This window comes from Ranitomeya variabilis, chromosome 3 (assembly GCF_051348905.1).
Source record: "Ranitomeya variabilis isolate aRanVar5 chromosome 3, aRanVar5.hap1, whole genome shotgun sequence".
Lineage (NCBI taxonomy): Eukaryota > Metazoa > Chordata > Amphibia > Anura > Dendrobatidae > Ranitomeya > Ranitomeya variabilis.
Window position 1 is genome coordinate 230,598,937 of NC_135234.1, and position 15,697 is coordinate 230,614,633.

Below are 15,697 nucleotides of genomic sequence, written 5' to 3' on the forward strand. Positions count from 1 at the left end.
GTTTTATAATCCGAGGTATACACAGACACTGCAGGTGAAATTAGTATTGAACACATCACCAATTTTCTAAAGTTGCTATTGACATGAACTTTTCACCAGATATTGGTAACAACCCATCCAATCCACACAAGCAAAGACATCATAAAGAAATCAAACCACAGATTACCATAAATTAAGTTATGTATAATAATGAGAAATGACACAAGGAAAAAGTATTAATAACAAGAGAAAAGAAAGCCACTATAAAATGTGCACACCACCAAATTTAACGTGAATCAAACAAGCTTTTATTGATAACATATAAAAACAGTTAAAACCATGTAAACAAAAATCCCTCCGTATACATACTCCCAACTCTAACCAATGGTACACACAATTTCCATATAATAATGAAAGGCATGTATCAAATACAGCATATTGGTCAATAGTGTGTACATAATTTGATAGTTACTGGCAAATCCGCCACATTATGCTAAGAAGGATACCCATCAATGGCAGAACCATGTAAAACTGCCACACACCCACAGTCCGTGGTCCCCCCCAAAAGGTTGAACGTGTATGGCACAAGACAATAGGGCAAGAAATGGCCCCAGATGGAAAGGAAGGACAAGGTCTCTCCAACCTATACACACCTGTCACCTGTGCTGAAAGTGAGGAGGGAACATGCTGCGGCTACCAAAAAAATGCTCAAAGTAGAAGGCTCACAACCATCCTGGAAAATAATGGAGACTGAGCAACCAGGGAGTAAAGAATAACGGAGGGAGAGCCCTCCGTTATTCTTTACTCCCTGGTCCCATTTCTTGCCCTATTGTCTTGTGCCATACATATTGACCAATATGCTGTATTTGATACATGCCTTTCATTATTATATGGAAATTGTGTGTACCATTGGTTAGAGTTGGGAGTATGTATACGGAGGGATTTTTGTTTACATGGTTTTAACTGTTTTTATATGTTATCAATAAAAGCTTGTTTGATTCACTTTAAATTTGGTGGTGTGCACATTTTATAGTGGCTTTCTTTTCTCTTGTTATTATTGCCTTGTCTATTAGCTGCTTTGTGCACCCCCAATACTTATGTATGAAAATTATAGTGGTGCGCCAGCTATTCCTATATGTTGAAGGAAAAAGTATTGAACACACTTACTGAAATTTACTTAATACTTAGTACAAAAGCCTTTATCGGTGATGACAGCTTCAAGACACTTCCTGTATGGAGAAACTAGTCGCATGCTTTGCTCAGGTGTGATTTTAGTCTATTTTTCCATACAAACGCACTTCAAATCCTGAAGGTTCTGTGTGCTTCTTCTACGAACTCTGAGATTTAGTTTCTGCCATAAATGTTCTATTGGATTCAGGTCAGGAGATTGATTGGGTCATTCTAGCTACTTTATTTTCTTTCCTTGAAATCAATTGAGACTTTTTTTGGCTGTGTGTTTGGGATTATTGTCTTGCTAAAATGTCTACCCTCGTTTCATCTTCATCATCCCGGTAGATAACAGCAGATTTTAATCACCAATGTCTCGGTGCATTTGTCCATTCACCATTCCTTCAATTATATGAAGTTTGCCAGTTTCCTATGGTGAAAAATGACCCCACACCATGATGTTCCCACCTGCAAACTTCACTGTTGGTAAGGTGTTTTGGGGTGACATGTAGTGCTTTTGACCTCCAAACATGGAGTGTATTATGGCATCTAAAGAGTTCAATTTTGGTCTCATATGACTAGACTACAATCTACCAGTATTTTACAGGCTTGTCTAAATGTTGTTGAACAAACTTTAAAGGGACTCTGTCACCTGAATTTGGAGGGAACAATTTTCAGCCATAGGGGCGGGGTTTTCGGGTGTTTGATTCACCCTTTCCTTACCCGCTGGCTGCATGCTGGCTGCAATATTGGATTGAAGTTCATTCTCTGTCCTCCATAGTACATAAGGCAAGATTGCCTTGTGCAGGCATGTACTATGGAGGACAGAGAATGAACTTCAATCCAATATTGCAGCCAGCATGCAGCCAGCGGGTAAGGAAAGGGTGAATCAAACACCCGAAAACCCCGCCTCTATGGCTGAAAATTGTTCCCTCCAAATTCAGGTGACAGAGTCCCTTTAAACGCGCTTGAACATGTTTTTTGTTCAGCAACGGAGTATTGCGTGGTGACCAAGCATACACACCATGGAGATTGAGTGTATTACTTATAGTTTTCCTTGAAACAATTGTACTTGCTGATTTTAGGTGTTTCTGTAGCTCTCCAAAGGTGGTCCTTGGATCTTGGGCAACTCTTTTTTTCACTCCTCTGTCTGAAATCTTGCAAGGAGCACATGGGTGTGGCTGGTTTATAGCCCCAACAGTGCTCACTACAACCTTCAGTAGTTTAGAAATTCTTGGGTAACCAATGACATATGTTTTGCAACAATAAGGTTGTAAAGGGTTTGAGATAACTCACTGTTTTTTTACCCATCATGAGCTGTTCTTGTGTGGCACCATGGTAATAAGGCACCTTTTTATAGGCCATCAGTTGATATTATTTTTCACTAAGAGGCAAAATGGTTTTCCAATTACTGATAGGTTTCAGCTGGTGTCATGACTTTCCATGGCTTTTTGCACCGCTCTTTTTCATGTGTTCAATATGTTTGTTATATTATATTGGACATCTCTGGTTTGATCTATTTGCCTTTGTGGATTGGATAAGTTATTACCGACATCTGGTGAGAATTTCATGTCAATAACACTTTTAGGAATATATTAACATAGAAAATTGGTGACATGTTCAATACTTTTTTCACATGTTGTATATAAAAACACACATATAGATATACACATGTATACATATACCCACATACATACCAGAACTATAGCTGTCAGTGGATGATTGCGAGATGGAACGTGACAGAGATCTGCGTCCTGTCTTAGTTGGAAACTTGCTAAACTCTTGCATGTCATCTGCAAACTGGATCTGCTTCAGAAAAGAAACAAATGTACACATTTATTATATAGAGGCTCTCTGAAATACACAGATGATAGATAAATAGATGAATATATAGATAGATGCGCATGCGTTATATGTATATAAAATTGTCACACGCCATATTGTAAATATTACAATCTGTAGGTATTGTAGTACAAGAAATTGATTTTATTTTATAGTGTTGGAATATAATGATTTATGTTTCCACAGATGTTTGTACCTTGAAGAAACATATCGAAACATGACTCACTCCACCATATAAAAGATATATTTGTATATATTAAAATAAATGCACAATATTTGTATACAAACTTTGCTTAAAAATCGCCCAAACAAATATATTCCTCTGTCTATTGTAATCAAAATAATCAACCCTTTTAGAAGGGGATGCAGTCTAATTATACTATATAAGACACAGGTCTATGGAACATAATACGTGTATGTCCCTTTTAAATGTGTACTTGAGGTAAATTTACATATGATGAATCTTTTGAGTATGTAGGGGACGACAACATGATATGTAATATAATTTGGGGTTGAGTTGTGGGCTTTTGGGAAGCCAAAAGTGGCGCTGATATGTTTCTATTTGCGTTTGCATATTATGAATGGTGGGATGAGTCATAAAAAATGCAAACTGTATGCACGAGACGAATTCTTGCAATTAAGGCTACTTTCACACTAGCGTCGGGCTCGGCCCGTCGCAGTGCGTTGGGCCGAGGTTCCCGACGCTAGCGTTGTCTCCGCCGCACAACGGGGGCAGCGGATGCATTTTTCCAGCGCATCCGCTGCCCCATTGTGAGGTGCGGGGAAGTGCGGGGAGGTGGGGGCGGAGTTCCGGCCGCGCATGCGCGGTCGGAAAAAGCGGACCGTCGGGAGCAAAAAACGTTACATGTAACGTTTTTTGGTCCCGACGGTCCGCCACAACACGGCGCAACCGTCGCACGACGGTTGCGACGTGTGTCATTGCGTCGCAAATGCGTCGCTAATGTTAGTCAATGCAGAAAAAACGCATCCTGGAAGCACTTTTGCAGGATGCGTTTTTTCGGCAAAACGACACATTGCAACGTAATGCAGTTAACGCCAGTGTGAAAGTAGCCTAAGATGTACAGTACTGTGTCTGCACTATTGTCTTTAATATTAAATGAGTCCCTTGAGATACTATGTACAACTGAACACGTGAGTTGCACATATGTACGGATATGTATGGATCTATATATTAATTGTGGTTTAATTGAAACACCTATTTATATATCAACTGTATAACATTGCACTGCTTGAAATAATTTCACACTTGGAACGAAACATTTCCCTGCTATGATGGGTCAATAAACCTTTGAAAATTGGTTGTGTATATGAAGATATTGCGGATATTAGGGCAGAGCTGACAGCTGTTCTCTGCGTACATTTCAGGACGGTATTTGGCCATATAAATATACTTGGTGTCAATAAAAAACGTAAACCTGTAATACCTGCTAGAACTCAGAACTAATAGGACTACGTGTCACTGCTGCCCTCTATCACCATGTTCTGTGTCCTATTTAGTAAAAAGAAAGCCAGCTCACCTAGTGCTTGAAGTCTAGTTTGCACAGAACCAGGTGGATCCACAGCAGATAATGTGCTCAAAGAAAAAAATTGAAATTTTTACAAGTATTAATGGATTTAAAATAAAGAAAGAACTAACTTTACCAGATGCTGGAACAACAACAACTCTTTTTTTTCCTTTGAGCACATTATCTGTGTCCTACCCCAGCCTACATCGTGTATTTCACGTTGTACACCAGTATACTGAACTGGTTCATATCATGCCCCATTTCTTAGCATCCATTACCATACTCAGCAGTTTATGAAACTACAATTCCCAGCACTCCCAAAGAGCCAGGGATGGGCAAGAGGCTGTCTGGGCATGATGGGCGCTGTACTGTAAGGCTATGTGCACATGTTGAGGATTTAGATGCGGATCCGCAGCATTTTTGGACTCGCGGAATTGCATCAAATCCACAGCATAGTGCACAAGCAATGTTAGTCAATGTGAATTTGACATTTGGTGTGCACATGCTGCGGAAAAAAACGCACGGAATAGCAGCTTTTTTTTTTCCGCAGCAAGTCAATTACTTTTGCGGATCTGCAGCGTTACTGCACCCATTGACTTCCATTGTGTCAGGAAATCTGCAGCAAAACCGCAAGTTTAAAAAAGATCTGCGGATTTGCTGCGGATGTGCCTGCGAGAAACGCTGCAGATCGGGAGAGGGGAGAGTGTGTGGGCGGAGGCTGTGTGTGCGGAGAAGATGTGCGGGGCTGTGTGCAGGTGTTTGTGTCTGTCTGTGCGGAGATGTGCGGGGCTGTGTGTGTGTGTGTGCGGGTCTGTGTGTGTCAGGCATCGTCCGATGGGACTACTAGTCCCATCCGGCTATGCCTACTACAGTGACAGGTAGCCGGATGATGGGACAGCAGTAGTCCCATCATCCGGCTACTGTGTTCAAGTGAAGAAAAAAAAAACAACAACACATACACACATATACAGTACACACATATAAACATACAACATACAGTGTATATACTCACCAATCACCTAGTCCCCGAAGCCCTCGATCACCTGTAAAAAAATTAAAAAATAATAAACCAACAGTACACTCCCTGATCTGATGTAATCCATTTAATAATGAGTGTCCCACGATGATCTCCCCTGGAGGTCACATCGGCAGATTCAACCGCTCTCCAGGGGCTCCGGTGATACAACGGCAGCAGGTATCCTTCTGCACTGTATCCCTCCGCTGCTGTGAGTGCAAAGTTCATACTGTCACTTGCAGCACCGCTGCGTGGGAAAATTCTCACACAGCAGTGCGGTAAAGTGAGAGGGCATTGAACCTTCAGTGATAACACTGCAAGAGCCATTGTCTCCTGTTAGTGTGTCACTGGAGGCCTATAGAGCTGTCACATCGCCAGATGTGACAGCTCTATAGGGGAGATCGTTGTGGGACACTCGTTATTAATTGGACTGTGTCAGACCAGGGAGTATACTGTTGGTTTTTTTGTTTTTTTTTGCAGGTCATCGATGGCTTACATCTTACAGATGCGCCATTTCTGAAGCGGCTGGGGGCTGGTATCTGTAGCCAGGAGGGGGCCAATATCCATGGCCCCTCTCTAGGCTATGAATATCAGCCTGCAGATGTCTGCATAGCCTTTTCTGGCTATAAATTATAGGGGGACCCCATGTAATTTTTTTTGGGGGGTCCCCCTATTTAATAGCCAGTAAAGGCTAAATATACAACTGCGGGCTGATATTCATAGCCTGGGAAGATCCATGGGTATTAACCCCTTCCCAGGCTAGAAACATTGGCCCCCAGCCTTCGTCTTTCCCTCCCTGGCGCAAAAATTCACCAGGAGCCCACGCCATTTTTTTTCTTCTTTTTTTTAAATTAATGATATTGAGCGCAGATTTTGTGTGTGTGTGTCTATGTTTTCTTTATTTTTCTATTTATGTACCATTTTATTAGGTTCATTACTAAACATTGGCCTTGTTATTATCTATTATCTATCTATTCTCTATCATCTATCTATTCTATCCATCGATCATCTATATATCTATTATCTATCCATCGATCTATAGATCTATTATCTATCATGTATTTATCATCTATCTATCTATTATCTATCTATAGATCTATCTATCATCTGTGTGTAAACATTATTCTTCAATGGAGTATGTAAAATAAGAGGTTGGACAAAGAAATGACATCACAATTCTTTTTTGTTAAATAATAGATCTTTATTTAGGTTACAAAAACGCAGACAAATCTGCATGAAAAGCAGCACAAAAAATGCATCAAAAATGCGCGGATTTGTACCTGCGTTTTCTGCCAAGAGATGCAGATTCTGAGCAGAAAATTCTGCAGACAAATCTGCAACGTGTGCACATACCCTAATAAGATCTGACATGCCATGTCTGATGTCTGTCCTACACACCTGATTTCAGTAAACAGTAACATAGCATTCCTTACCAGAAATGTTCCCACCTGACAGGGCTTCTGAGGCTGTGAAATAGCCAGGCCGAGCACTTTCACGGAGCTCGATGTCTGACAATCAAAGCTGCAGTTTTTGGAGAGCTGAAGCCGGCTACTAGTATGTGAACATACCTCAAAGGGAACCCATCACCTCAGAAAATGTAATTTACCTGCAAATATAGGGTTAATCGGCCGATAAAAGAGTTACAAAGCTGCCTGACCTCCGCACTGACAGTGCTGCTACTTGGAAAAAAATTAACTTATTTCCTCACGCGCCACCGGCTCTCAGTCATGGGAGTGTTCACGGAGTGTCTACAGTCACCGCTCACTATACTGTGAACATTGGCTATAAGAACTCCCTGACGCTTTGATTGTTGACAACTCCCTATGCAGTGCCAGGGTGGGCTTGTAGCCGCTGTTCACAGCATAGTGCGTGGTGACTGCAGCCCATGACTGAAAGCAGGCGGCTCAAAGGAAGAACTAAATTCATTTTCTCCCTGTATCCACACGTTCAGTACGGTGGCCAGATAGCATTGTAACACTATTTATCTGCAGATTAACCCTACAACTGCAGGTAAATAGCAATTTGAGGTGACAGGTTCCATCAAGTTGAAGGAGCTCAGAACGTATCGGGCGGGTATTATGCAGGTGAGACATGGCTGCCTAATCTAAAAGCAGTAGCATTCACAGCCTGGTGTCAGTGAAGGCATATGGTGGGGCTTTCATAAGAAGAAGTCAGAGACCGGGCACTGCTCTGAGAGACAAGCAGTTACAAACAGCAATGTCGTCTACGTTGATAATTGCTCAGTACGCCTCCATTGGCCATACTACCAGAATGTGTACGACCCCTTTTGGTATATTTGATCACATCCCAATACTGTACCCCTCAACTATTTTATTAGAAATAATGATAGCAAACATTCACGTCAGGGAACATTTGTGCCAATACCCTACATGACCCAATGCATGAGAATAAAGAGAGGAAAGACAGCAAACACAGCTCAGCAAACACTGAAATCACGCAGGCCCATAAATCTGTAAAATGTCGGCATATGACATAGTAAAATTCCTCCGGTATTTCTGGAGAAATCAGAGCGGTTCTGGAATCCACGTACTGCAGCATCAGTAATGCATTTACAGGAATCACCGCACAAGAGGGGGAGCTGCTGATTATCAGGGAGTAATCCTTACCCTCTGCATGGGCTGGAGCAATGCTTATCAAATTCTAAAAATATTAAATATAGCCAAAGCAGCTTAAAAGAGGTTCTAGAGTTAAACCAGCATCCGTCAGACGTCTGAACAATGGGGCGAGCAGCGCAGGCTCTTACGGATTACAGAAAAAGCATTCAGAAAGCAAACTAGGGGGCAGGGAGCCTGTGTGACTAAAGCACTACATTAGCAGACGGCCATTCTAGATCGCAGGTAAATAAGGGGCAGCCAGGAACGTAAAAAGTCAGGAAGAACAAGGTAGGCGTAAAAATAGCATGTAGGTCACAGGAATCAAGAGATCAGTCTTAGGGAAAGTGCACGCATTCAGTATTTGCAGCAGAAATTTCTGTACCAAAAACGCTGAAGTTTACGGCACCTGCAAAATGAATGAGATTTCTGTAAGTATAAGGGTATGTGTCCACGTTCAGGATTGCATCAGGATTTGGTCAGGATTTTCCATCAGTATTTGTAAGCCAAAACCAGGAGTGGGTGATAAATGCAAAAGTGGAGCACATGTTTCTATTATACTTTTCCTCTAATTGTTCCACTCCTGGTTTTGGCTTACAAATACTGATGAAAAATCCTGACCAAATACTGATGCAATCCTGAACGTGGACACATACCCTAAGGGTGTGTGTCCACGGTCAGTAAACGCTGCTTGTTTGACGCTGCGCAGAGCTGCAGCGTCAAACACGCAGCGTCCAGATGTTCCAGCATAGTGGAGGGGATTTTTTGAAATTCCGTGTCCACTATGCGTGGAAACACGCACGCGTCGGCCCTGCGACTCCGGACATGCTGCGCGTCATTTCAGATCGCAGCATGTCCACGCTAACTGCGGCGACGCAGCGTCGCCGCAAGTAATATCACAGGGCGCTATGCGAAGGTGCAATGATTCCGGATGTGTACAGTTAACACATCCGGCATCATCGCGTCCCAGAAAGAGGGCGGGGCTTAGTGCCGAGCGGCTTCGCCGCTCCGGCGATACCGCCGGCCATCCTGAATGTGGACACGTACCCTAATTCTTCCTTGCAGATGTGTCGCAGTTTCATGTCAATTCTTTAAGTGACTTTTCAGATTTTTTTAAATGAATGGGGAAAAAAGTGCACCTTTAGCGCAATGGTTTCCCTTCCAAGAGACGTGAAGGAATTTATGGTGCAAAGACTTAACATATTCATATACCCTTACACAGGAAGGAAATTACACATACGGTATATACAGTGCCTTGCGAAAGTATTCGGCCCCCTGGAACTTTTCAACCTTTTCCCACATATCATGCTTCAAACATAAAGATACCAAATGTAATTTTTTGGTAAAGAATCAACAACAAGTGGAACACAATTGTGAAGTTGAACGAAATTTATTGGTTATTTTAACCCCTTACCGACCTCCGCCTTACTATTACTGCGGAGGAAAGATCCCCTGCTTTGATGTGGGCTCTGGTGCTAAGCCCACCTCAAAGCCGGGACATGTCAGCTGTTTCGAACAGCTGACATGTGCCCACAATAGAGGCGGGTGAAATCGTGATTCACCCGCCGCTATTAACTAGTTAAATGCCGCTGTCAAACGCCGACAGCGGCATTTAACCGGGGCTTCCTGCCGCGCGGCCGGAAATGAGCGCATCGCCGACCCTCGTCACATGATCGGGGGTCAGCGATGCGTCGGCATAGCAACCAGAGGTCTCCTTGAGACCTCTATGGTTGCTGATGCCGACTTGCTGTGAGCGCCACCCTGTGGTTGGCGCTCATAACAAGCCTGCAATTCAGCTACATAGGAGCGATTTGATGATCGCTGCTATGTAGCAGAGCCGATCAGGCTATGCCAGCTTCTAGCCTCCCATGGAGGCTATTGAAGCATGGCAAAAGTAAAAAAAAAGTTTAAAAAAATACGAAAAAAATAAAAAAATATAAAAGTTTAAATCACCCCCCTTTCGCCCCATTCAAAATAAAAAGAAAAAAAAAAAAATTAAACCTACAAATATTTGGTATCGCCGATTTCAGAATCGCCTGATCTATCAATAAAAAAAAAAGGTTTAACCTGATCGCTAAACAGCCTAGCGAGAAAAAAATTTGAAACGCCAGAATTACGTTTTTTTGGTCGCCGCAACATTGCATTAAAATGTAATAACGGGCGATCAAAAGAACGTATCTGCACCAAAATGGTATCATTAAAAATGCACATCAGCACGCAAAAAATAAGCCCTCACCTGACCCCAGATCACAAAAAATGGAGACGGTACAGGTATTGGAAAATTGCGCATTTTTTTTTTTTTTTAGCAAAGTTTGGAATTTTTTTTTACCACTTAGATAAAATGTAACCTTGACATGTTTGGTGTCTATGAACTCGTAATGACCTGGAGAATCAAAGTGGCAGGGCAGTTTTAGCATTTATTGAACCTAGCAAAAAAGCCAAACAAAAAACATGTGTGGGATCGCACTTTTTTTGCAATTTCACCGCACTTGGAATTTTTTTCCTGTTTTCTAGTATACGACATGCTAAAACTAATGAGGTCATTCAAAAGTGCAACTTGTCCCGCAAAAAACAAGCCGTCACATGGCCATATTGACGGAAAAATAAAAACGTTATGGCTCTGGGAAGGAGGGGAGCTAAAAACGAGAACGCAAAAACGGAAAAGGGCAAGGTCGTTAAGGGGTTAAATTTTTGTGGAAATTAAAAACTGAAAAGTGGGGCATGCAATACTATTCGGCCCCTTTAACTTAATACTTTGTTGTGCCACCTTTTGCTGCGATTACAGCTGCAAGTCGCTTGGGGTATGTCTCTATCAGTTTTAAGATGAGCAGGACAGTATCTTAATATGTACTGTACTTACCTTGTAATGTCTTCGTATCCTGTTCCGTCCAGATGTGTCTGGATCCCAGAATTCCAAGCGGCGGAATTTCACCGACCTCCATATTGGGACACTTCAAGTGGTGGGTGTCTCAATATGGAAACTGCTGGTGGTGCCAACCTCTTGCGCGATACCGCCAGCGGAACACCGTCGCTACATACACACACTGTATACGCCGTACACACCACACTGTATATGCCATGTGCACCACACACACACACAATGTATATGCTGTACGCACCACACACACTGTATACGCCGTACGCAGCCTCTTGCGTGGTACCACAAGCGGAACACCGTCACAAACACATTGCCGCTGGGATCAGCTGAATGATTCACTGACCGCCGCCATCTTTGTACAGGAGGAGCGCATGCGCAGTTTTAATGTGACCGCCGCTATCTGTCTGCACAAAGATGGCGGCAATCTGATCTACTGCGTCTGTACGAATTCCGAGCAGGCGCAGTGAATCATTCTGCTGATCCCGGCGGCAGATGCGCGACGTGTCTACAGGCAGAGGAAGCCGGTTAAAAATTGTCTGTGTCTGACCGTGTACGGAGCATACCACATCTCCTGGGCAGGGGAGGGAGCAAAAGACAATACTGACATTACACCAGGGGAGCACAGTGGATTCATTTCGTGAGGTAAAATATTTCACTGACTGTTTTTAAAACATATTTTACCTCGCAAAATGTATCCCCTGTGATCTCCTGCTGTAATGTCAGTATTGTCTTTGAGGGGAGAACACAGCACAGGAAGGAGAGAGACAGCAGACAAGGGGGATAGCACATGGGGTAGTCAGGTCAAAGAAGAGAGCACAGACGGGAGAATTTGGTGAAGAATCAACAACAAGTAGAACACAATTGTGAAGTTGAACGAAATGTATTGGTTATTTTAAAATTTTGTCGAAATTCAAAAACTGAAAAGTGGGGCGTGCAATATTATTCGGCCCCTTTACTTTCAGTGCAGCAAACTCACTCCAGAAGTTCATTGTGGATCTCTGAATGATCTAATGTTGTCCTAAATGACTAATGATGATAAATATAATCCACCTGTGTGTAATCAAGTCTCCGTATAAATGCACCTGCTCTGTGATAGTCTCAGGGTTCTGTTTGAAGCACAGAGAACATCATGAAGACCAAGGAACACAACAGGCAGGTCCGTGATACTGTTGTGGAGAAGTTTAAAGCTGAATTTGGATACAAAATGATTTCCAAAACTTTAAACATCCCAAGGAGCACTGTACAAGCGATCATATTGAAATGGAAGAAGTATCATACCATTGCAAATCTACCAAGACCGGCCGTCCCTCTAAACTTTCATCTCAAACAAGGAGAAGACTGATCAGAGATGCAGCTAAGAGGCCCATGATCACTCTGGATGAACTGCAGAGATCTACAGCTGAGGTGGGACAGTCTGTCCACAGGACAACAATCAGTCGTACACTGCACAAATCTGGCCTTTATGGAAGAGTAGCAAGAAGAAAGCCATTTCTCAAAGGTATCCATAAAAAGTGTCCTTTAAAGTTTACAACAAGCCACCTGGGAGACACACCAAACATGTGGAAGAAGGTGCTCTGGTCAGATGAAACCAAAATCAAACTTTTTGGCAACAATGCCAAACGATATGTTTGGCATAAAGGCAACACAGCTCATCACCATGAACACACCATCCCAACTGTCAAACATGGTGGTGGCAGCATCATGGTTTGGGCCTGCTTTTCTTCAGCAGGGACAGGGAAGATGGTTAAAATTGATGGGAAGATGGATGGAGCCAAATACAGGACCATTCTTGAAGAAAACCTGTTGGAGTCTGCAAAAGACCTGAGACTGGGACGGAGATTTGTCTTCCAACATGACAATGATCCCAAACATAAAGCAAAATCTACAATGGAATGGTTCACAAATAAACGTATCCATGTGTTAGAATGTCCAAGTCAAAGTCCAGACCTCAATCCAATCGAGAATCTGTGGAAATAGCTGAAAACTGCTGTTCACAAACGATCTCCATCAAACCTCACTGAGCTCGAGCTGTTTGCCAAGGAAGAATGGGCAATAATTTCAGTCTCTCGATGTACAAAACTGATAGAGACATACCCCAAGAGACTTGCAGCTGTAATCGCAGCAAAAGGTGGCGCAACAAAGAATTAAGTTAAAAGGGCCGAATATTGCATGCCCTACTTTTCAGTTTTTGAATTTCCACAAAAAATTTAAATAACCAATAAATTTTGTTCAACTTCACAATTGTGTTCCACTTATTGTTGATTCGTCACCAAAAATTTACATTTGGTATCTTTATGTTTGAAGCATGATCTGTGGGAAAAGGTTGAAAAGTTCCAGGGGGCCGAATACTTTTGCAAGACACTGTATATATATATATGCACATACACATTATATATATATATACCGATGATGGCTTGCATGGTGTATAAGAAGTATAAGTATAAGAAGAATGGATGGGTCTCCTTTGACCAGCAGCCTCCTCACAGAGAATGACCCTTTTATATAATAATGCTATAAGGTACTTGGCACTCAGAAGAGAATATATGCAGACTATGGTTTTATTATAGGCAATCCAGAAATAACATAACGTTTAGGTCCTATAATTGGATCTTCTTCAGATTTGGTTTGTTATGTGGTATATGCCAGAACTGCAGACATGTCAGATAAGCAGAGCGGTGGCGGGCACAGCAACAAATTTACTCCACAGGGATCAACCACGTGCATATAAAAAAAGTACACAAAAAAAAGAAGAGAAAAGATATGCACACTAGTGGGATCAACCGAGCATAATTATTTTTTTTATTAATACAAATAACACTTCAAAAAGGAAAGAACAGAACACAGAGTTAAAAACATCTAAAAAGCCAAATGGCTGAGTGGACTAACTAAGATCCCCCAAAAAGGACACACAGGTGGCAGACAGATAGCAATCAAATATGGCAATACATAAGACAATGTAGAAGAGCACATAAAAATATACAATTGAATATAAAGTAAACTATCACACACAAGATGGTTATGCAAACAAATGATCTACACTGCCAGCTGACCTAAAATCCATGCCATAAGCCCATGTGTGTACTGGTAACCCAAAATCTGCATGCATAGGAGGACAAAGTATCATAATAGATACCACTTAGTTCAGTCCCACGTAATGCACCTAGATCCTGCCAAAGTCAGATAATGCTGCGATGTAAAGTAGGCAACAAAAAATACACCTAAACCACACTGCTGTGGTATAATAACCAGATAGAGGGGAGGAATACAAAAACAACTCCCTAAGGCTATGTCTCCACGGTCCGTCTGGGGGCCGGTATCGGCGCAGCGGCGAAGCCGCTCGGCGATAAGCCCCGCCCCCTTTCTGGGACGCGATGGTGCCGGATGTGTACAGTACACATCCGGGATCATCGCACCCCTCGCCATAGGGCCCTGTGATATGCCTTGCGGGGACGCTGCGTCCCCGCAAGGTGTACGGACATGCTGCGATCTGAAAAGACGCGCAGCATGTCCGGAGTCGCAGGGCCGCCGCGTGCGGGTTTCCACGCATAGTGGAGACGGGATTTCATAAAATCCCCTCCACTATGCTGGAACATCTGGACGCTGCTTGTTTGACGCTGCAGCGTCAAACAAGCAGCGTTTACTGACCGTGGAAACATACCCTAAGGGTAAGTCTCCACGTTCAGGATTGCATCAGGATTTGTTCAGGATTTTCCATCAGTTTTTGTAAGCCAAAACCAGGAGTGGAACAATCAGAGGAAAAGTATAATAGAAACATATGCACCACTTCTGTATTCATCACCCACTCCTGGTTTTGGCTTACAAAAACTGATGGAAAATCCTGACCAAATCCTGATGCAATCCTGAACGTGGAGACTTACCCTTAGGGTATGTTTCCACGGTCAGGAAACGCTGCTTGTTTGACGCTGCGCAGAGCTGCAGCGTCAAACAAGCAGCGTCCAGATGTTCCAGCATAGTGGAGGGGATTTTATGAAATCCCGTCTCCACTATGCATGGAAACCAGCACGCGGCGGCCCTGCGACTCCGGACATGCTGCGCGTCTTTTCAGATCGCAGCATGTCCGTACACCTTGCGGGGACGCAGCGTCCCCGCAAGGCATATCACAGGGCGCTATGGGAGAGAGTGATCATCCCGGATGTGAAGAGTTAACACATCCGGCATGATCGCGTCCCAGAAAGGGGGCGGGGCTTAGCGCCGAGCGGCTTCGCCGCTGCGGCGATACCGCCGGCCATCCTGAACGTGGAGACATAGCCTTAGGGTATGTGTCCATGTTCAGGATTGCTTGAGGATTTGGTCAGGATTTTATGCAGGTAAAATCCTGACCAAATCTGCACCTGAGGTCACTGGCAGGTCACCTGCGTTGTCCTTGAGTTTTTTCTGCAATGTAAGGGTACCGTCACACAGTGCAATTTTGATCGCTACGACGGTACGATTCGTGACGTTCTAGCGATATCGTTACGATATCGCAGTGTCTGACACGCAGCAGCGATCAGGGACCCTGCTGAGAATCGTACGTCGTTGCAGATCGTTTGGAACTTTCTTTCGTCGCTTGATCACCCGCTGACATCGCTGGATCGTTGTGTGTGACAGCGATCCAGCGATGCGTTCGCTGGTAACCAGGGTAAACATCGGGTAACTAAGCGCAGGGCCGCGCTTAGTA

The 15,697-nt window shown here is 43.2% G+C and overlaps 1 protein-coding gene across 3 annotated transcripts in view; it reads right to left on the minus strand.

The window, feature by feature from the left end:
* AHCYL1 (adenosylhomocysteinase like 1) overlaps positions 1-15,697 on the minus strand; it is a 77,687-nt gene that overhangs the window by 46,456 nt on the left and 15,534 nt on the right. For 2 of the 3 annotated variants that reach the window (XM_077295220.1, XM_077295222.1), the window contains exon 2: positions 2,844-2,955. In XM_077295220.1, the coding sequence (XP_077151335.1) occupies positions 2,844-2,955 (112 nt within the window). The remainder of the gene's footprint in view (positions 1-2,843; positions 2,956-15,697) is intronic. The other variant, XM_077295221.1, reaches the window with a different exon arrangement.